This window comes from Bos indicus, chromosome 12 (assembly GCF_029378745.1).
Source record: "Bos indicus isolate NIAB-ARS_2022 breed Sahiwal x Tharparkar chromosome 12, NIAB-ARS_B.indTharparkar_mat_pri_1.0, whole genome shotgun sequence".
NCBI classification, from domain to species: Eukaryota; Metazoa; Chordata; class Mammalia; order Artiodactyla; family Bovidae; genus Bos; species Bos indicus.
The window spans coordinates 13,404,757-13,424,711 of NC_091771.1; the positions used below are offsets into that span (position 1 = coordinate 13,404,757).

Here is a 19,955-nt window from a genome sequence, read left to right on the forward strand (position 1 = left end):
AGCAACTTTGCATCTTATTACATAAATATTCCCTCAGTGTCCTTAGAGCCTGCTAAGAAAACAGGATTAAATCTACTCCCCAACGTAATGATCCCGCAATCAAACCTTATCAGAATGAAATGCCCAGAAAACACAATAAACTGTAATGTAGATCGCAGTGCTCCTGGCAGCTCAAAGGCATCTGAGTACCACAGGCGGGTCAGGGGCAGCTGTGCTGTGACCTCAAGCTGCCCACCGGTCACTTGTCTACACTCCCTCTGGGTCAAGGTCTCTGCACCTCTTCCTTCCTAAACATTGCTTGGTAAGTTCCCCATTTTTCTCCACTGCCTGCCATCTGTCCATCCGCCCAGGTGCTCTTCACCACACTCTGGGGGCTCCAGTCACCAGGCAGGAAGCCAGGGTTTCAGAGAGCAAATGCAGCGGGGCTAGAAGCACGTGCTGGGCTGTCACCCAGGAAACCAAGCAGAGAACCCGCTGGGCTCCAAGCTAGGATGGACCAGGCGGGGATGGCCAGAGACTCTCCGCCAGGGCTCGCCTGGGTTCTCTGGAGGGGCCACACAGCTAAGTGGCTGAAGCATTAGGGAAAAATCCATGGTCTCTGAGACACAGCACAATTTCAGCAACATGAACTGATTCGACACGAAACACACGATTATGGAAAATTTGTGATATATGAGAGCAATATTGGGAATACGGCATTGTTGTGTGCTACAGAAAAACAAGATTATAAAGGGATTTGGCTTAAAGAGAGTTGAAGCTCCAAATGTGAATTTACACAACAGATAAGCACGGTCTGGTGGGACAGGTGTGTTGCTGTGACAAGCAACCCTCCACCACAGGGCTGGGACTTTCCGGGTGGCAGCAGTGGTAAAGAACCCACCTGCCAATGCAGGGGATACAAGAGATGTGGGTTTGACCCCTGGGTGAGGAAGATCCTCTGGAGGAGGGCATGGCAACCCACTCCAGTATTCTTGCCTGGAGAATCCCATGGACAGAGGAGCCTGGAAGGCTACAGTCCACAGGGTCGCACAGAGTTGGACACGACAGAAGCGACTTAGCACGCACGACGCACACCTCTTACATATAAAAGGTAAAGAATGATTTATACACTTTTCAGAAATACATCCATCATGAGATGAGAACTGCAGCTGCACGTGAAATCACCAGGGAACTGAAAAATCTGTCCCAAATAAACATCGATTTGATTTCCTTTGGCAAGATTAGCAAGATTAAAATACAAAGGAAGAAACAGAGGAAAAACCTGGACTGCTTGCAAATGAAGCTCCATGTCAAGAGATTAGGAGCGAAGCTGGCTGCTCAGCACACTTCTGAAGACTGATTTCCTCATCTTGAAGACATGTAATTGTAGCTGATCACATCTCCTTGTCTGGCCCTGGAGGTCCCAGAAGACATTCAGTTGTGGTAATAAAATGCTCATGTTTAACTCGGTGGCGACTGATGGACACACATCACCATTCTTATCTCTCTTTTGGGATACCATCGCATGTGAAGACAGGAAGTCTACAAACACCTTAGGTGAGCCTCTGGGGCTGGTGTCTAATCGGAATGCCTCTGTTGGGTCTCCTTCATGGCTCTCAAAAGCACTTCCTTCCAGGAAATAAACTGAATCAGAAAAATGAAGGCAGTCCTGGTGTTCAAAGAGATCAGGGATAGCCAGAGAGCTTTATGATTATTAATCTTTTAACCTGACTTCCGGCTGGCTGTATATGAAACTTTAGACATACTGAATACTGATGACCCAATTATGAGTCCCTAACGTGACTCAGTTGTCAAAAATCCTTGTTTAACTTCTTACTGGAATTAAAAAGAAGTCTGTATCTATGCTGTGGTTGAGTCTCCATGGAAAATCGACAACCTGGACAACACTCTTCATAATTAAGAGTACTGGTCCCTACAAAGAACTCCGAGTTTAAATGAGGTGTAGTTAAAATCCAAGAGTGTCTGTACATTATGAAATGGTTTAAGGGTTGTGTATTAAGCAAGGGCTGTTTTAGTTTTGCTTTTCTCAAATCTGTGTTCAACATATAATGTATACTCACCAAATACTGCGTGAGGTACACACACTGGAAGCGATGCTCATTTTGTTTTATACGGAATTTAAATTAACGGCTTAAAACATATTTGGCTTCAGGCACTGCATTTCTATTAACTTAAAAAAATGTTCATATTTCTCTTCAAAAAGTATCTTATAGCCTGGAGGGCAAGGTAGACTGTGTCTAAACTCTCTCCGTATCCCTGGGTCCATAGTGCCTTGAACACAAGAAGGTGACTGACAGATGCTTGCTGATCATTAGGTTAACACTGAGTTTCAGCTCTCTGGTTCATAGCCTCTTCAGCATGTGGCACGGGAATTCCGGGTATGCAAAAGTTCTGAACGTTGCGGAGAAATCAACCATCCCTGTTTGAACACGCCACTTAATGCCTGACGTTGCAATTTAACCGGAGCAAGCGTTCTTAGGGCTACCATCCTCTGGTTGACTTACGGGACGGCACCATCCAAAACAGACAGGAAGAAGACTGAAGTCAACCAACGTTTATTGAGCACTTACTTGGTGAAAGGCCCAGGACCAGGTGTTGGAGGAGGATTAAGATAAGAGGCAAAGTTAACAGCCACTGAGTTACTGGTCATGTGCTAGCTGGATGGGCTTCCCAAGACGCACTGACTCACTGAACTCTCTCAACACTGATGCTGATCAGGTTCTGCCAAAGGAGGCCTTACGCTTTAGGACAGACTTCCTCACTCCTTCCCTTCCTTCCAGTGCACTCCTGCGCCCCCTCCACTGGTAATCTGGAGGGAGGAAGGAGAAAGGGGGAGGGAGAAGCAAACCGGGGAGAGGGAGGGAGAGGGAGTGGGCGGGAGAGAGGGAGGGAAGTAGGAATAGACTTGGCTTCAAAAGTTTGGCTTGATTGCAGCAGGAGGCAGACTGTGCAACAATACATTTGAATTTTTATCAGAAATTATCTTCAGGGGTTTTGGAGCAGGATGCCAGTCTTCCTGAACGAACGCTTTTGATTCGTCTGTCTTGATTTTCAAATGTATTAACAAAACTCATTTTCATTTTCATCAGCATTTCAGTTTGGCTCCGGCAACCCCCTTTCCCCTCTTTAAGAGTCACCTGCTGAGCCTCAGTGACCAGCCTGCCCAGAGTGATCTGGAAGGGACAGCTGGTCTGGGCAAACTCTGGCCAAAGACACTCTGTAAATTACCAGGAGCGGTCAACAGCCAAAGTACAAGGAAGCACTCTTCTTGATCAGAAGAGCAGAGATGGCCTGAAAAACTGTGATTAAAGGAAAAGATTAAACTCAAGGTATCATAGAAATCCTTCCTTTTCTGAAAACCAAAGTCCATTCTCTCCCCATCAGAAATAAAACCTGTGGAGGTTGGGTTTTTGTTCTGGGACAGCAGGGCTGGTAGGAGGCTCCCAGGAGGGGATTCCTCCCTGGCATTTCTAAGAATTTCTGGGTCAGCTGCTGCCAGAAAGGTCTGAGGCAAAATCTCAAGATTTCAGAGAAGAGGAAGGGCCAGAGGATTCCTTGGAGCAGGGAACCCCAACCTCTGGGATCTGATGCCTGATGACCTGAGGTGGAGCCGATGTCATAATAATAGAAATAAAGTGCACAATACATGCAATGTGCTTGAATCATCCTGAAACGGTACCCCCACCCCTCAGTCCATGGAAAAATTCTCTTCCATGAATCCAGCGTCAAAAAGGTCGGGAATCACTGCAAAAGATGCAGAAGCTTACTTCTATCATGAGTCTGGCAATTTCCCTTCAGTGCAGTAAAGTGCTGTCTTCAGAGGCCTGCTAAGAGGTGACTAGACATGCAAATTTGTACCATAAAAAAAAATGAGTGGCCTGTTACCTAAAGAGATGCCTCTGAAAGACCCGTTTCCCTCAGGCTGCGGCTCAGGCAGCTGGACCTGACCCACTTTCAGTAGTTCACAGGGATCTTTTGTCTGAAGCTTGGCCAAAGATCAAGGGGATTCCTGCTCTCAGGCTGTGCCCCCGGAATAGGCAGGGCTGAGAGAACCACCACCTGCCTTTTGGCAGGGTCTTGAGGGCCCGGTGGAACAAGGATGGCTTTTCCTTCCATCTCATCAGTCCTGCACTTTCCCCATAAACCACATGCCACGTTCTCTGGTCCATCTCGTCTGGAAAAGCACAAGAAAGACTCTGAACTCCTCAGGGCCTGGCATTTGCTCTCTGGTTCTTTCATCTCTGCTCTTTGCACCTGGTATGGATCATGTACTGGTTGAGTTCATTAATTCTGCTGACCAAAGGAACAAGCCTAGAGAACATTCTGCAAGTTCAGGTCCTATTTCAGGCTCTTATGAGGTGCCTGGGGGAAAAAAGTCATAGCAGTCTGGGAAGGGCTCTTCGGTCAAACCTCCTGGGAGCATCTTTGTGGTCCTGACTGAGAAGAGAGGTCCTTGGTATCTTGCGGATTCTTCTCGAGCAGAGATTGCAGGTCATTCTATAGGAACATGCTTACTACCACAGTCTGTAAGATTTTTCTCTGTGGCTTATTATTATTCTTGTCTGCTCCCGAGTAGGCTATGAAATTATACATATTTCTTACTTGAGAAATTGGTAGGTTGTTTAAAAAGAAATGTCACCACCACTCAAATAGGAAAAAAAACTTACAGTTTCAATCAGAATTCCTGATTGAGCCTAGTCTTTTCTTCTCTACCTACCTTATAAGGTTGTTAAGGATCCGAGTTTTGTGCAAACTTGCCCCACATCTAGAAACTTCAAAAATGATGAAAGCCTTTTTTGAGAAAAAAAAATTACTAATTTATTGGAAGAGCTTGTTGAATTTAAGAAAAATCACACCCAAACTCACTCTCTTCTTCTGATATATGAAAGTGTGCAGAATAGAAATGCTGTGCAGAAGGTGCTTTCCTCACATAAGCAAATCCAAACCCAATAATCGAGCAGTCCTGAGAAACGTGACATCAGTTTAATAAGAGACATTACATGTGTCACATAAGTGTTTGGTTCATTTTCCAGACAAAAGATATATGGCTTCAAAACACAGCGCTGTGGTGCCTGCTTTTACGCTAGGCTTTAAAAGATTTAAATGAATGGAATTTGAGGATGAAAGGGAAATTTTCTAAGGCCTGGCTCTCAAACTTGAGCCTGCATTGGGATTCCCCACAGGCTTTTTTAAATCACAGATTTTTGGATCTCACAACCCTCCTCTTCCATCCCCTGGAGTTTCTGACTCAGTAAGTCCTGAGTAAGACCCAAGAAGTTAACATTTTGAATAAGGTCCTAGGTGATGCTAATATTGCTGGACTGGGGAACAATGTTTTCAAGAACCACTGCTCTAAGGAAACGAAACTCCCCTCTGTATACTTCTGTGCAGGAGCTTTTTCTTGTGATCATCATATGCTTCAGGTATTCTCTCCTAAAGCACTGCAGAAACAGAGTGTTCTGACAGCTTAAAATTTTTTTTTAATTAATTAGTTTAAAAAATAGAAGTATAGTTGATTTACATTGCCGTGCCACTCTCTGCTGTGATTCAGTTATACACACACATTCTTTTCCACTATGTATCCCAGGAGACTGGACTTATTATAGTTGCCTGTGCTGTGCAGTAGGACCTTGCTGTTTATCTGGTCTAAATGTAATAGCTTACATTTGCCAATCCCGAATTCCTAGTCCATCCCTCTCCTTCCCCCGCTGCCCTTTGGCAACAACAAATCTATTCTCCGTGGCCTATCTCTGTTTTGTAGACAGGTTCATTTTGCCATATTTTAGACTCCACATATAAATGATACCATGCTTTCTCTGACTCACTTCACTTAGTATGATAATCTCTAGCTGCATCCATGTTGCTGCAAATGGCATTATTTCACTCTTTTCTATGGCTGAGTAGTATTCCATTGTGTATATGCACCACATCCTCTTTATCCATTCGTGTGTTGATGGACACTTAGGTTGTCTCCAGGAGGCATAACTCTCCCAGACTTCAGAAAATACTACAAAGCTGCAGTAATCAAAACAGTGTGGTTATCTGAACAACAACAGACATATTGACCAATGGAATAGAACAGAGTCCAGAAATAAATCCACACACCTACGGTCAATTACTCTCTGTCAAAGGAACGAAGAATATACAATGGGGAAAAGACAATAACTTCATCAAATGGTGCTGAGAAAGCTGTACAACTGCATGTAGATCGACGACATTAGAACACACGCTCATGTCATGCACAAAAGTAAACTCAAAATGGTTTAAAGACTTAAACATAAGACATGACAACACAGAACTTCTAGAAGAGAAAACAGGAAAATCATTCTCTGACCTAAATCATACCAATATTTTCTTAGGTCAGTCTCCCAAGGCAATAGAAATTAAAAAAAATTAATACATGGGACCTAATCAAACTTACAAGGTTTTGCACAGTAAAGGAAACCATAAAAAAAAAAAAAGACAAAGAGACAATCTACGGACTGGAAGAAAATAAGATGTGACTGGCAAAGGCTTAATCTCCAAAATATACAAATAGCTCATACAAATAAACAACAACAGAAAACAACCAACCCTATTTAAAAATGGACAGAAGACCTTAATAGACATTTTTCCAAAGAAGACATACACATGGCAAGTAGGCACATGAGAAGATGCTCAGTATCACTGTTAGAGAAATGCAAATCAAAACACCGATCAGAACAGCCATCATTAAAAAAGTTTACGAACAATACACACTGGAGAGGATTTGGGGAAAGGGGAACCCCCCGACACTGTTGGTGGGAATATAAGCTGGAACAACCGCTGTAGAGAACAGCCTGGAAGTCCCTCAGGAAACTAAAAACAGAACTACCGTATGACCCAGCAATCCCACTGCTAGGCATATACCTGGACAAAACTCTAATTCAGAAAGATACACATAACCTACGTTCATAGCAGCGCTCCTGACAACAGAGCCAAGACACAGAAGCAGCCTAACTGACAACTTTGAAATCCTGATGACCTGATCATTTTGTAATCCTCATTTTGGCCTCTACTAACAAATTCATAAAAATCTGTTGTTCCTGGTCACCTGAGTCTTCCTGTTAAAAGGCCTGGGAGAGGGGACTGTTTTATCCCCTTTTTGGCAATGGTGGCAAGGGTGGTTGTCCCAGGCCCTTTAGGCAACACTCCTCCCCTCAGACAAGCAGTCTCCCTGGGTGTCTCCTACCTCTGAGTGAGCATTTCCCCTGCGTGCTTTTATTGATACAACACCGAGGGAATTACACACAATTTGAGAAAAAGAGTTTTAAGTCGGCCTCTCAGATTAGTCAGAGCATATAAAGCAAGGTTTTCTCTAAGCCTCTCTCCTTTTTATAACTCAAGGATTGATGCCCCTTTCTTGGTACTGAATAGGGCCATCCCTTTGATCATAGGTTAGGAACTAAAATTTATTGGAAAAAAATCTAATTCTCCAAGCATGTTGCTTTGGAGGCTAGAAACCTTCTTTAGGGATTAAACATTTCCCATGAAAGAAGTACACTGACTGAAACCAAATTTTATCTGTATTTCAGCATCAGCAGTGGCTGCCACACTCTGGAAGAGGATTTTTATGGGAACAGGCAAATGTCCCCGAAAAAAAAATGTCTTAACAGCCCCAGACTCAGGCACATAAGAAACAAATGGGACAATTTAAATCATTATGTTTCCAAAAAGGAATTTCAAGTTCTATTAATAAAAGGCAGAGTCACTCAAAGATGAAAAGTTTAGTGTAACTCAAATAAAAGTGAGTGATGTGACCACCTGCCGATATGTACGCCCCAGCTAAGATTAGGAAGATCATTACGGCAGCTCACAGGGGTGCGGTGGTGATCAGCGTTACCTGATTCATCGACTCTCATTTTTTTAGTGGGGCTGTCACAGTTCTCATCGTCCGACATTTCCATCTCTTCTTCGCGACGGATGCCCATAAGCTGCTCACTCTGAGCATTCCGAAGTTCCTGGAAGCAGAGGACCCACGGGCGTCAGAGTTCCAGACACGTGACACTGCTTTCTCAGCGGTCTCTCGGGGTATTAAGACTGATACAGACATGTCTTCACCTCCCAAACACTGCCCCACCTAACCCAGAGGGGAGTTCTGCGGGGTCTGTGGTGCGGACAGACCGAGGGATTCGGCATCCGATTCGCGAGAAACCCCTGCTCACCAAAGGTGAGTCAAGGGCTTGTAAGCAAGATATTCAATCTCTTGAGTCTTAATTTCCTCTTTGGTAAAAATGGGGGCAATAACATCCACCCAGGCAGGGCTGTTTTGAGGCTCCCACAGAAATGTCTATTACCAGGAATGGCACGCAGGAGGGGCTCAGCTAGTGATTAGAAATACACACAGGAGGATTTTTAAAAAGGCCTCATCTACCCCTGAACCACTGGGGTCACTTTAGGGATACTTCATCTTTCTTAGGGTCAATTCATTCACTGAGATAGTGTAACAATAAGAGTTTTGAGGATAAACAAGTTAATGCATGTGACATTCTTAGCATCATGTGAGATTTGGTTCATTAAGTTGAAAATTAAGTTCATGCGTAATAGTGTCCCTGCACATGTGTGTATGTGCCCACATGTTATCTCTCTCTCTCTCTCTCTCTCTCTCACACACACACACACACTTCAGATATCCAAAGGTGTTCCAGGACAAAATAAAAGCAGATGCCTTCTTTTCTGGTGTTTCACATTATCACAGGGGTTTATTGTTTGTGATGTAATGGTTGTTTTAGCATCCCTTTAAGATCTAAGGATTGTATCTTTCTCTGTTTCCTAGAGAAGTGACTGTAATCAAGGCATTTAATTTCTTTGAGTCTCAGTCTACTCACACATAAACGAGATAGTAGTAATACAAGGCTGTTTGAATGGAAAAGTGCTATGTTAAAATTCATTTTTGAAAATAAAGACTTAGATAATAAATTGTTTACTACTGTGCCTAAAAATCAGGACACTGTAATGGTTTACATTAAATTACTATATTACTATTTTGCATCAAGCTGGATATTATATATTTGTAAATTCTTATCTATTCTGTTCTCTTATATGTTCTGGTCTTAAAGAGGGAAAAAAAAATAAGAGCAGGGTTGCATTATTATTTTTCTCCCCATTTAAACCAAGGTCTCTAAATAAAAGTCAAACAGTTAAAATAATTTCACTTTATAATAAATGACTCTATGACTCACAATAAAACTAAATCACAGCACTAACATGTCAGTGGCATGACTTTAAACACAAAGTGCCCTTTCAATGGATGGATGTGTCTGTATTATTCTGTTATAGGTGCTCTCAATTCTCCTCTCTCCATAATGCACACATTTTAACTGAAGCACGATGGATGGGGAATTATGTTTTGCCAATCACACTCGCACGGTCAGCTCTGAACCCCAGGAACCACTACTGCAGAAACAGGGAAGTCACAAGACAGGGAGAAGGAGAGGTAGAAGGGACGTCCCTGGGACAGGACCACCCGTCACCGGGCAGTCCTGAGCGGCACAGGATGAAGGCAGTGTTCCCTTATTTGACCGTGCCACCCAGCAGAGAGAGGTTCCAATTCCGCCTTAATAACACCATCGGAGCTCAGAGGTGGTTGTCACATGTGATTAGTGGGGAGGTTTTTAGATTGTGGACAGCTAATCTTTCCACTGACAAGGAGCCCACTTCCCCAGGAGGTGGCCTGAAAATACTCGAAACAAAGAAACTTCAGGTGGAAAGAATAAAGGAGGCTGAAAGGGTGTGTTGTTTAGTCTTTACAATTAATGACAAACTGTCATACAGTAGCTGTTCTCGGAAGGGTGATGGAAAGGAAAAAAAAATTGAAGGGGGAACAAAAAGCGGTGGGTGTTTCCACAGGGTGCCTCTGGTTCAGCAGTAAATCACTAGTACACTCTAATAAATCTGTAAAGGTGTTGCCGATAATTAACAGATGCTGTTCACGGGAACGTGGAAAAAATCAAGCCAATTATCAAGCTTATATGCAACTGAGAAATCATCCACAATGTTAAACTGCCAACTGGTATTTAATCAGTTAGGCGACACGGAGGAGAGAAAATCAAAGGTAATTTAGAATTCTATTTCCTGGTCTACCAAAAGAGGCGGTGGGAGCGGCAAGGAGATGCAAAGACCCTTTCCAGGAGCATCTCTCTGGACTGCTTCCGTTTCTGCCTCCCGGGAGGGAGTGAAGCAAGCAGGGTTCCTTGGGACAAAGCCAGAACCCTTTGTGTGTCCCATTCAGCAAAGGAGAGGATGGCCCTGCACAGGAGGCGGCGGCAGGGCTAGGGGAGCAGGATCAGACATGGCAGGAAGCCTGATGGATCAATGAGTTGCTGACACTCACGTATTAATGCCAGATTTGGTAGGTCTGGATTTATCCAGAGTTAAGCCACCTGCCCTTCTCTTAACATTTCTCCTAGTATGTCTGGTTTTGTGTGAAGCCAAAAAAGCAAACAATTCATAGGCAAATCATTCCCACACCTGAATCGTGCTTTGTGGATTCCAATGAGTGTCTCAGAACACTCATCTTGGATATTTCATCACTGATTTCCGGGACTCTTTCCTCCTGAAAATCAACACTGACATGGATCCTGAGTCAGTCAGTGTCTGCGAGGGCCTGAGATGAGCTCCTGTTGGTTTTCTGCCCCCCTTTTCCCCAACATTGAAGAGAAACCCCACCTCCTCCTTATCCATCATCCTGGGCAGAGGAACAGAATTGTATCAGTCACCAGCCACATTCTCCGAATTTGTGAACAAAATAAAAAATGTCCTTCTTCATAATAAATTGCACTAGCGTTTTAAGTGTCCCATTATTGTGAAGTCATTCAGTATTCACCATAATAACAGTGATAATAAAGAATTCATTTGGTATGCATGTGGATGCTACATCCAGCGCCATTGGTATTCAACTGTAATTTAGCATTAGTTAATGGGCACTTAAAATGCTACCCAGATGATTGATTCCCCAGCACTTTGTGGTTCCTCAAACTCTACATAAAACACTTATTTTCCAAGTGTAGCCAAAATCATTAAATAAATAAACCTTACCTTCTATAAGTTTGGGATTTGGAAAGAGGGGGTTATCATTTAGAGAGCTTTAATATTAACATGCTAGAGATGGAGAAGCATCCAAATGAAAGACATTCTCTCGTTAAATAAAAAAAAAGGAAGAAGCAAACAAAGACAGTATACTTACTTTCAAATTACAGGTTCAAAGCGAACACTACACTGCAGGGTTAAAAATAACAGCTGGACGGGTAATGACTCATGACACATTCTGGTTCTTGTAGGTGGCAGGGAAGGTCGAGGTCTGAGCTCTTGCCTCGGGGTAGATACTCACACTTTACACATGCACTGATGCAGAAAGGTGGGCAGTGCTAGCCGGGATATTCACTACCTGGGGACATCTGCTCTGGGGAGGGATCTGACGGGGCCCCTCGGCTGGCACAGGAGACTACAGCACTGCTTAAGATGAGAAGACGTGGCTGAAAGGCACACTTGCCCTTTCTAGCCAAGGGGCAAATGGCAACCATGGTGCCGCAGAACACTGGAAAAAACCAACTCAGTCAAGACCAGTTTTCTATTTTACGTTACACTTTTTCGGCACAATGATTACGCCAAGGGCTTATTTCCGAGCTCTTTCCTATGAATGGGAGAGATGCTTTTCTCTGCAGGAAAGAAAAGCTCTCCGTCCTCCAAGCATCAGGTCAGCTGCTTTTATGGACCAGGGGACCAATCTGAGCTGGATGTGGGGCTGACAGTGAGACAGGACACAGGCCGGTGGACTGCCCGCTGTAACAGAAACCATCATGGCTGTAGCCACACTCTTCCCTGCCAATCCAGCTGTGTGACGGTGGTTAGAAAGTAATAATAAAATCACCAACCTCAGAGTGCTTTCGCCAAATGTCTATGTTCTTGCGCTGAGCTTTCGAGAAATGGTCCCAAGCTTTTTGTCTGGTAGAAGCGTTGAAAACGGCCACAATCTGCTCAACTTTGGTGAACAAGGAAGTCAAACAAGACAAGTAATTTATGTTGTGATCACTCCAGGGAAGCAAAGCAAAGGCACTAAGAGTCTATAGATGATGTCACAGTAGAAATGACATCATCCATATCCATCCGATTCGTGCCTTTTCGTACTTACATGTTAGCAAGGTTGGGGAGGTCTCCCTTCAAGTCTGTCTCCACAACTTTAGGTTAACACAAGTTCTAAATATGGCTGGGAAAAGGGCATGGACATTGGCACCCCAGCCTTCTTTAGCTCGTGTCTAAAAACATGACTTGGTGGATCTGTCAATGTAGATCTATAGATATCCAGGCACTGGTGGTGGCATACAGATACAGATCTACAAATCCAGGAATGCCTGGGGTTGGGGCCTGAGAAGTGAAGCCGGGGTGGAGCGGCTGAACGAGGAAGTGGCAAACATGCATCTTTCCCTCTGCTGGCCTCCATCTCAAGGGCCCTGTTGCCGCCCTCTGAAGACATTACCGTGTCCAAGTTCCAAGGTGGGGCAGTGAGTAGTGGTGTCACATTTCCCCTCGATCTCAAGGCCATTTTTACTCGTTGGTCCCCCTTTCTCCCCTGTGGCACCCACTGCAGCCAGCTCTCCAGCCCTCTGGCAGTAAACAGGAGCCACTGCCTCCACTTCAAGACAGACCAAGGCTCTCACCCAACCAGCAGCACACTGCATGCAGATCTTAATGCAACACCATATGGCGCCCTCCACGCTTTCAGCACGGCCACGACCATTCTCGGTGACTCCGTTTTCACTTTCATAAAGCTCCCCTCCCCCCTCAGGCTCCCAACACCCTTGAAGGTCTACTTCTATCACTTTGACTTAACATAGCACTTCTGTGGCTTCCAGGCGAGGTGCTGTGTCCATGGTCAGTGCTGAGGGGTGGTGAACAAAGCTCTCCAGGGAAAGGAAAGGACTCTTAGCAGTGGAGCTCAGAGGTGGGGCCAACCGACTGCAGATTTAATTTTGCTCAAGCGGTTATCAATCTACTAAGCACGGGATTAAGGAAATCGTGGCACTGAATGAACCATATGATTAAACCCGAACTTCTAAACATTTAGGAAATGTTAGGAAAGCACAGGTAAAATGAGCTTCTTATGGATGCTAACGCTCTGCTTAACATAAATCTTTCTTAAGTGATTTCCCAGGGCTCTATTATAAAAAAGGACATCAAAGCTCTTCCCAATCTTCCAGGTGTCCAAAGAATGTCAAAGAGAAATAGAATAATGCCCGCAGAAGAGCAGCACCTGGTGCCCTGATTTCAAAAGTGAGCCCACAAAACAAACAAGTGTGTGATGGAGGGGAGGAAGAAAGCGGATTTCCTTCACTGACTACACGGTGCTGGCTAAGTCGCTGCAGTCGTGTCTGACTCTTCACGACCCTATGGACTGTAGCCCACCAGGCTCCTCTATCCATGGGGATTTTCTAAGCCAAGATTACTGGAGTGGGTTGCCATGCCTTCCTCCAGGGGATCTTCCCGACCCAGGGATCGAACCTGCGTCTCTCATGTCTCCTGTATTGGCAGGTGGGTTCTTCACAACTGAGCCACCCGGGAAGCCCTACTACATGGTAAATATCTTCTAATGTTAACGAGCAACTACTTCTCACTCTGTGGGTGATTTTCACAGGGGCTCTCCCGTGGACTGTTTTCTGCCTCAAGGGAATCCCAACTCCGAATCTCATCAAACTTCATCCTCCGGTCACCTGATGAATTTGTTGCGCTTACTTGGAACAGGAGGATCTGTGGGCAGCTAAGCTCTCCCCCACCTTGAGTATACTCGGTTCCCCTCTCCCACCTCACCTAGAGGAAGGAACACTTCCAGGCCAGTCCCGCCAAGCCACCCCCAGTGCTGACTTTCCCCTGATCACCCACCCCCAGGGCTCCGCTCAGCTGCGCGGCTGGTGGAGAACTGGTTCGGCTTCCGCAGCCTGGGTTTCCTGTTGCTTTGTCTGCGGGGAGGCTGCGAGAATCTGGGGCTTCAAGCTGCCTGCTGCACGGGCAACACAGAGCAGCCGGCCCAAAAGGCCACAGTGGGATCCACCGTCTAATAAGATTATCTGTCCGGGGTGGTGATCGTGGGATTGTTAGAGAGTAAAGGGCTCCATTGCTTTTAATAGTAGAACTCTAACCAGCATCATGGTTAGATGACGGTGTCCTGAATGGTGGGTGTCCTGACACCAGGCCTGAGGACAAAGCACAGGACAGGTTGAGACGGAGTATCTGGGGGGTGCAAGTCAACATTCTGCTAGCAGTGAGGGAAGGCTGTTAATAGAGGGGATATACAACAGTGAAAATGGTGAAGTCATACATGTGTGTGTGTGGAGTGGCAGGAAAGTAAGAGGGATCATTAATGCATGTGGAGGCGTACAGAAGGCAAGGCATGTAGAGAAAAGACTGCACAGGTTCAAGGGTTAAAACAGACTCCTGGGTATCTACTGAAGCCCAGTACTCTTGAATGAGGTTAAATGTCTCAATTATTTAGTACATGTTATTACCACATCTCAGGGCATAAGTTCAATTCATTCATTCATTCAGCAAACATAGAAGATCCTCCGAATGAACAAGCATTTGACTGATTGCTAGAAACACACAATTAAGACAGAGCTCATGCCCTTGATGAGATCACTGTCTCTAGGGAGAAATAAAGACAAGCAGGTAATTACCCTACACAAGAGAGGTATTGATGACAGCTACCAGTCCATTCTAAAGGAGATCAGCCCTGGGTGTTCTTTGGAAGGAATGATGCTAAAGCTGAAACTCCAGTACTTTGGCCACTTCATGCGAAGAGTTGACTCACTGGAAAAGACTCTGATGCTGGGAGGGATTGGGGGCAGGAGGAGAAGGGGACAACAGAGGATGAGATGGCTGGATGGCATCACCAACTGGATGGACGTGAGTCTGAGTGAACTCCGGGAGTTGGTGAGGGACAGGGAGGCCTGGTGTGCTGTGATTCATGGGGTCACAAAGAGTTGGACATGACTGACTGAACTGAACTGAACTGAACTGATGGGGACACAGTAACTAACTCAGTTAGGCAGAAATCAGATGGAACATCCCTAAAGAAGGCCACATCTGCTAAGTCTTAAATGATGAATCAGCAGCTTGCCCAGTAGAGAAGGCAGGGGCGGCTGGTTCAAAGGTGGGCATGGAGCTGTGAAAGGGCTTTGTGTGAAAGTAGCTGGTGGGGATGGGGCTGAATCTGGGTGAGGATGACTCAGGAGGGACTGTATATGTTACAAGCCAGAGTGTGACTGTATACTGTAGACCAGAGGAGGCACCGGCAAGCAGGATTTGTTGGGGAGAGATGATGAAGGCCTGGGATTAACACAGGGTGCTGGGTGGAGAGAGGAGCAAGGAGTCAATAGGACACAGTGGCTGACTTGCTGTAAGGTTGGACAGAAGGGAGAACAGAATGGCTCAAGCTTGGGGAGTACACCAGAGACCAAGAGGATGAGCACAGTGGAGGTCTGCGAGAGGAGATCAGGAGCTGACTTCTGGACAGGCTGAATCTGAGATACCTGAAGGTCATCCAGATGGAGCCAAAACATTAACACACATTGGAGGTTTGGGGAAAAAAGTAAGAATTCAGAGATTTATCTTGAATTTTCTGGGCCATTTTCAACTTCATGTAATTAATTGTATTCTGTTCAATTGCACATTAACTAAAATGATTATCTTTATTTCTTATTAAGTTTTATACTCCCTACCCCGCCCCACATATTAACAAGTTAAAAAAAACTCAAAACTAAAACCCCCAAACTGGGTAACTTGGCTTAGGTTTAAAAAATAACTTGCACAGTATTTCTGAGGTCCAGCTGACTCCTCTCATTTTGGTGCAGACTAACTGTGAACCAGCTGTGTCTTTCAAATGAAAAGTGCACGAAAGGACTCAGAAGAATGCTCGGCTCGGCATGGATTCATCCTCATTAGGGAAACACTATCTCAAAGAGTATGCCCTCATGGATGGGATTCCAAGACAGTGTATTTTTTTAAATCATAAATCAGGATGACTGCTAGGATTGATGTCCCAGGGAAAGACCATTCAGTCTTCATTGTCTCCAGCAGGACACACCAAAGAGCAAGTTGGTGAATTTGACTACCACTCACCACTTCCCCAGTATGATTTATACAACATATTCTATAGGCAAAACTACAAGTAGTTGCTAACGTGGGATCTTCAACACTCTACTTCAATGCTGAGACAGAGAAATAGTACACAAGACGGTGCTGGCCTGAGTTCACAAAGACAGCGTGCAGAAGTTGAGCTGTGAGCAGAATAAACTCACGTCAACCCCCACGGGGCCTTCACCACCCAGGGATCTGCAGAGTGGTGGCTGGAGGCCCCACACCAGCTTACAGCGGTTAGAATACTTCAGCATTTTGGAAGCATTATCAACAGAAAGAGCTCTCAGTAAGAGAATTAATATGTACTCTTCATACTTTGCACATCTCCCCTCCCACTCTATGTATTTAGTCCAGTTCAGCCACTCTGTCGTGTCCAGCTCTTTGCAACCCCATGGATGGCAGCATGTCACACCTCCCTGTCCATCACCAACTCCCGGAGCTTGTTCAAGCTCATATCCATTGAGTCGGTGATGCCATGTGTTTCTACATATTAGGTTTGCCTAAATTTAGGTTATTTGAGAAAAATGAAAAAAATTAAAAGTGACGGCCATAAGAGGAAATGAAGTTGGGTCATTTGTGGTGGATGTGGATGGACCAGAGTCTGTCACACAGAGTGAAGTAGGTCAGAAAGGGAAAAACATATATGTGATATTTTATATTATTATAATAATATATAATATTACTATATTATATATTGTTATATATCGGAGAGGGTAATGGCACCCCACTCCAGTACTCTTGCCTGGAAAATCCCATGGACGGAGGAGCCTGGTGGGCTGCAGTCCATGTGGTCGCTGAAGGTTGGGCATGACTGAGCGACTTCACTTTCACTTTTCACTTTCATGCACTGGAGAAGGAAATGGCAACCCACTCCAGTGTTTTTGCCTGGAGAATCCCAGGGACGAGGGAGCCTGGTGGGCTGCCGTCTATGGGGTCACACAGAGTCGGACATGACTGAAGTGACTTAGCAGCTATTATTATAATGCATACATGTGAAATCTAGAAAAATGGTACAGAGGAGCCTGTCTGCAGGGCAGGAATAGAGATACAGACGCAGAGAACAGACGATGGGGACACAGAGGGGCAAGGGGAGGGTGAGACGAACTGGGGCAGGAGGACTGACGTATAAACACCGCCACGCGCGAAGAAGCTAGCTAGTGGGAAGCTGCCGTAAACCACCGGGAGCTCAGCGCGGGGCTCTGCGCTGACCTGGAGCGCGGGATCGGGGCGGGAAGGAAGTCCAAGAGGGAGCGCGTATCTGGGTACATAGAACTGATTCACTTCCTTGTACAGCAGAAACTAACACAACACTGTGAGGCAATTACGTGTGTGCGCGCTCAGCGGTATCAGGCTCTCTGCAGCCCATTGGGCTCCTCTGCCCATGGAATCTTCCAGGCAAAAATACTGGAGTTGGGTGCCGTTTCCTGCTCCAAAGAATCCTCCTGACCCAGGGATCGAACCCCAAAACAATTATCCTCAATAAAAGAATGAGAGAGACTGATTTTTTTCAAAAGGATGCTTGAATGTCCGTCTTCGGGGTGACAGTCGAGTCCCCGAGGACACATCTGGCAGGTGTGAAGGAACATAAGGGAAGGACGAAGAGAGGAAATGGCTCATCACCCTTTGAAGAAACTCCTGTGAAAGGATAAACTGAAGTATACTAAACTTTGTGAAGTTTATTTCAGCAAAAGTGGATTCCAACCGAGCAGGAGGGAACCGGAAGTGGCCAGGAGTGCTCCGCTGACGGGAGCCGGGGAGACTCCCCGGGAGCAGGCAGAGGCTGAGCAAGGGTACTGCTGACTCGCTGGCGCTCAGACTCCGGCTGCTTATTTGCGAGCGGCTGCCCTTAGGTTTCTGTCTTAACCTTGAGGCATGTGCAGGCAGAGGGTTTGGTTTCCAGCCCCACCATGGCCTGAGAGCTTCTTCAGCCTAATGGCCTCTACGTTTAAGAGTGAGTGTGAGTGCGTGTGAGTGTGTGAGTGTGTGTCCGACTTTTTGTAATCCCCTGGACTCTAGCCCCGCCAGGCCCCTCTGTCCATGGACTTTTCCCGGCAAGAACATTGGAGTGGGTTGCCATTTCCTACTCCAGGGATCCTCCTGACTCAGTGATCGAACCCACGTATCTTGCAAGTCCTGCATTGGCAAGTGAAGTCTTTGCTGCTGTGCTGCTGGGAAGCCCAACTGAACACCTTACCAGTGATTATTCGTTCTCTTATACACGTAACAGGCACACATACTTGTTAGGATTTTTTTTTAATTCTGAAGAATTTATACACATAGGTGTCGTGTATGTCGAGTGTATAAGAGAACTGAACAGTCTACTAGTGAGTGACTATCCATTCTCTTATACACATAACATGCACATGTATGTGTATGAATTCCTCAGAACTTCAAAAAAATCCTAAGACTAAGTAATTTAATACATTTTCCCAGTATTTCACCCCCACTTCAAACTGGACCTCTGTTGACTTCAGAACAGACTTCTTACATGAGAGAGAACTTTACAAATCCTCTTGAGAAGCACTTGACTTCAGTCTTCTCAGAAAAGACAAGCTCAGAACAGGGCGTTCTGGGTAAACACCCAGGACAGATCCTACTCCAATACATTTCTGGGGAAGGAGCCAGGCACCAGACTTCTGGGCCGCCCCAGGCTCCTGGTTTTTGAGCTCTGGACAGAAAAGCATTGGAAGCAGTCAAAGAGAAAGTTAGGCTCCTCCAGAGAACAAACAGAGACCTCCTCCTCCATATCCTCCTGAGCTTATGTCTGAGTCTCTGAACCTCCTGCATCTTCTGTTCCCACCAAACAGCTGTGACAGAACCTCCCATCCATTTGGCGGTGGTGGTTTAATCGCTGTCTGTGTCTGACTCTTGGGGCCCCATGGACTGTAGCTTGCCAGGCTCCTCTGTCCATGGAATTCTGCAGGCAAGAATACTGGAGTGAACTGCCATTCCCTTCTCCAGGGGATGTTCCCAACCCACGGATCAAACCCAGCTCTCCTGCACTGCAAGCAGATTTTGACTGAGCCACTAGGAAAGGCTGATACCTGGAGAAATTGATGAAGTCCTCATAGGCAGTAGGCCTGCTTACATAGAGCACCTCAAACAAATCTTCCAGGCAGAATGTTTGTTCTTAAAACTTACCTAGGTTCCTGATAGAACCTTAAACTCTGTGGGTTTCAGAGGAAATTTAATTTCCCTTTAAGGGCTAACATTTTCCCAAATTCTCTGCGAATGGCTTTGAGAGATTTTCAAAGGCATGTAACAAGTGAAAGAGGGGAGTTTCCCCACCCTGGCTCATCAGTGCTGTTATTAAATACTAAAAGCCGGGGTGGGATGGATGAGCCTTGGCCTTGGATTGAAGAATTAGAACAGAGAAAGGAGTAAGTGATCCAGGGCTTCTGGGATGCCCAGAGGAGCGAGACAAAGCCAGAGGGAGGAGCAGTTAGTGTCGAACACAGCATGGGCGGCTGCTAGAGTGGCTCCCAGAGATTCCTGTGCCCTTACTCTGGTTCTGGGTCCTCAGCTCAGGAGCCAGTCTGGTGGGAAGCCCAGGAAACAGAATTAACTTGGCCAAACCCATACATTAAGGAGGCATGGGCTGGAATTTCAAGTCGAGGAGGAAAAACGGCCTTCTGGGTTCTGTCTTGAGACGAGTCAAATGAATCAGGCTGTGTAACCCTGTGAGATCCATGACAGCCTTGTTAAAAAGTAAAAGTGATAGTCGCTCAGTTGTGTCCCACACTTCGTGACCCCATGGACTGTAGTCCACCAGGCTCTTCTGGCCATGGAATTCTCCAGGCAAGAACACT

General features: G+C 45.6%; 1 protein-coding gene across 2 annotated transcripts in view; it reads right to left on the bottom strand.

The window, feature by feature from the left end:
• Positions 1 to 19,955, bottom strand: part of ENOX1 (ecto-NOX disulfide-thiol exchanger 1) — a 342,949-nt gene that overhangs the window by 132,867 nt on the left and 190,127 nt on the right. For both annotated transcript variants that reach the window (XM_070800030.1, XM_070800029.1), the window contains exons 8-9: positions 11,892 to 11,998; positions 7,862 to 7,979 (exon numbers count right to left, since the gene is read on the bottom strand). In XM_070800030.1, coding sequence (XP_070656131.1) covers positions 7,862 to 7,979; positions 11,892 to 11,998 — 225 coding nt within the window. The remainder of the gene's footprint in view (positions 1 to 7,861; positions 7,980 to 11,891; positions 11,999 to 19,955) is intronic.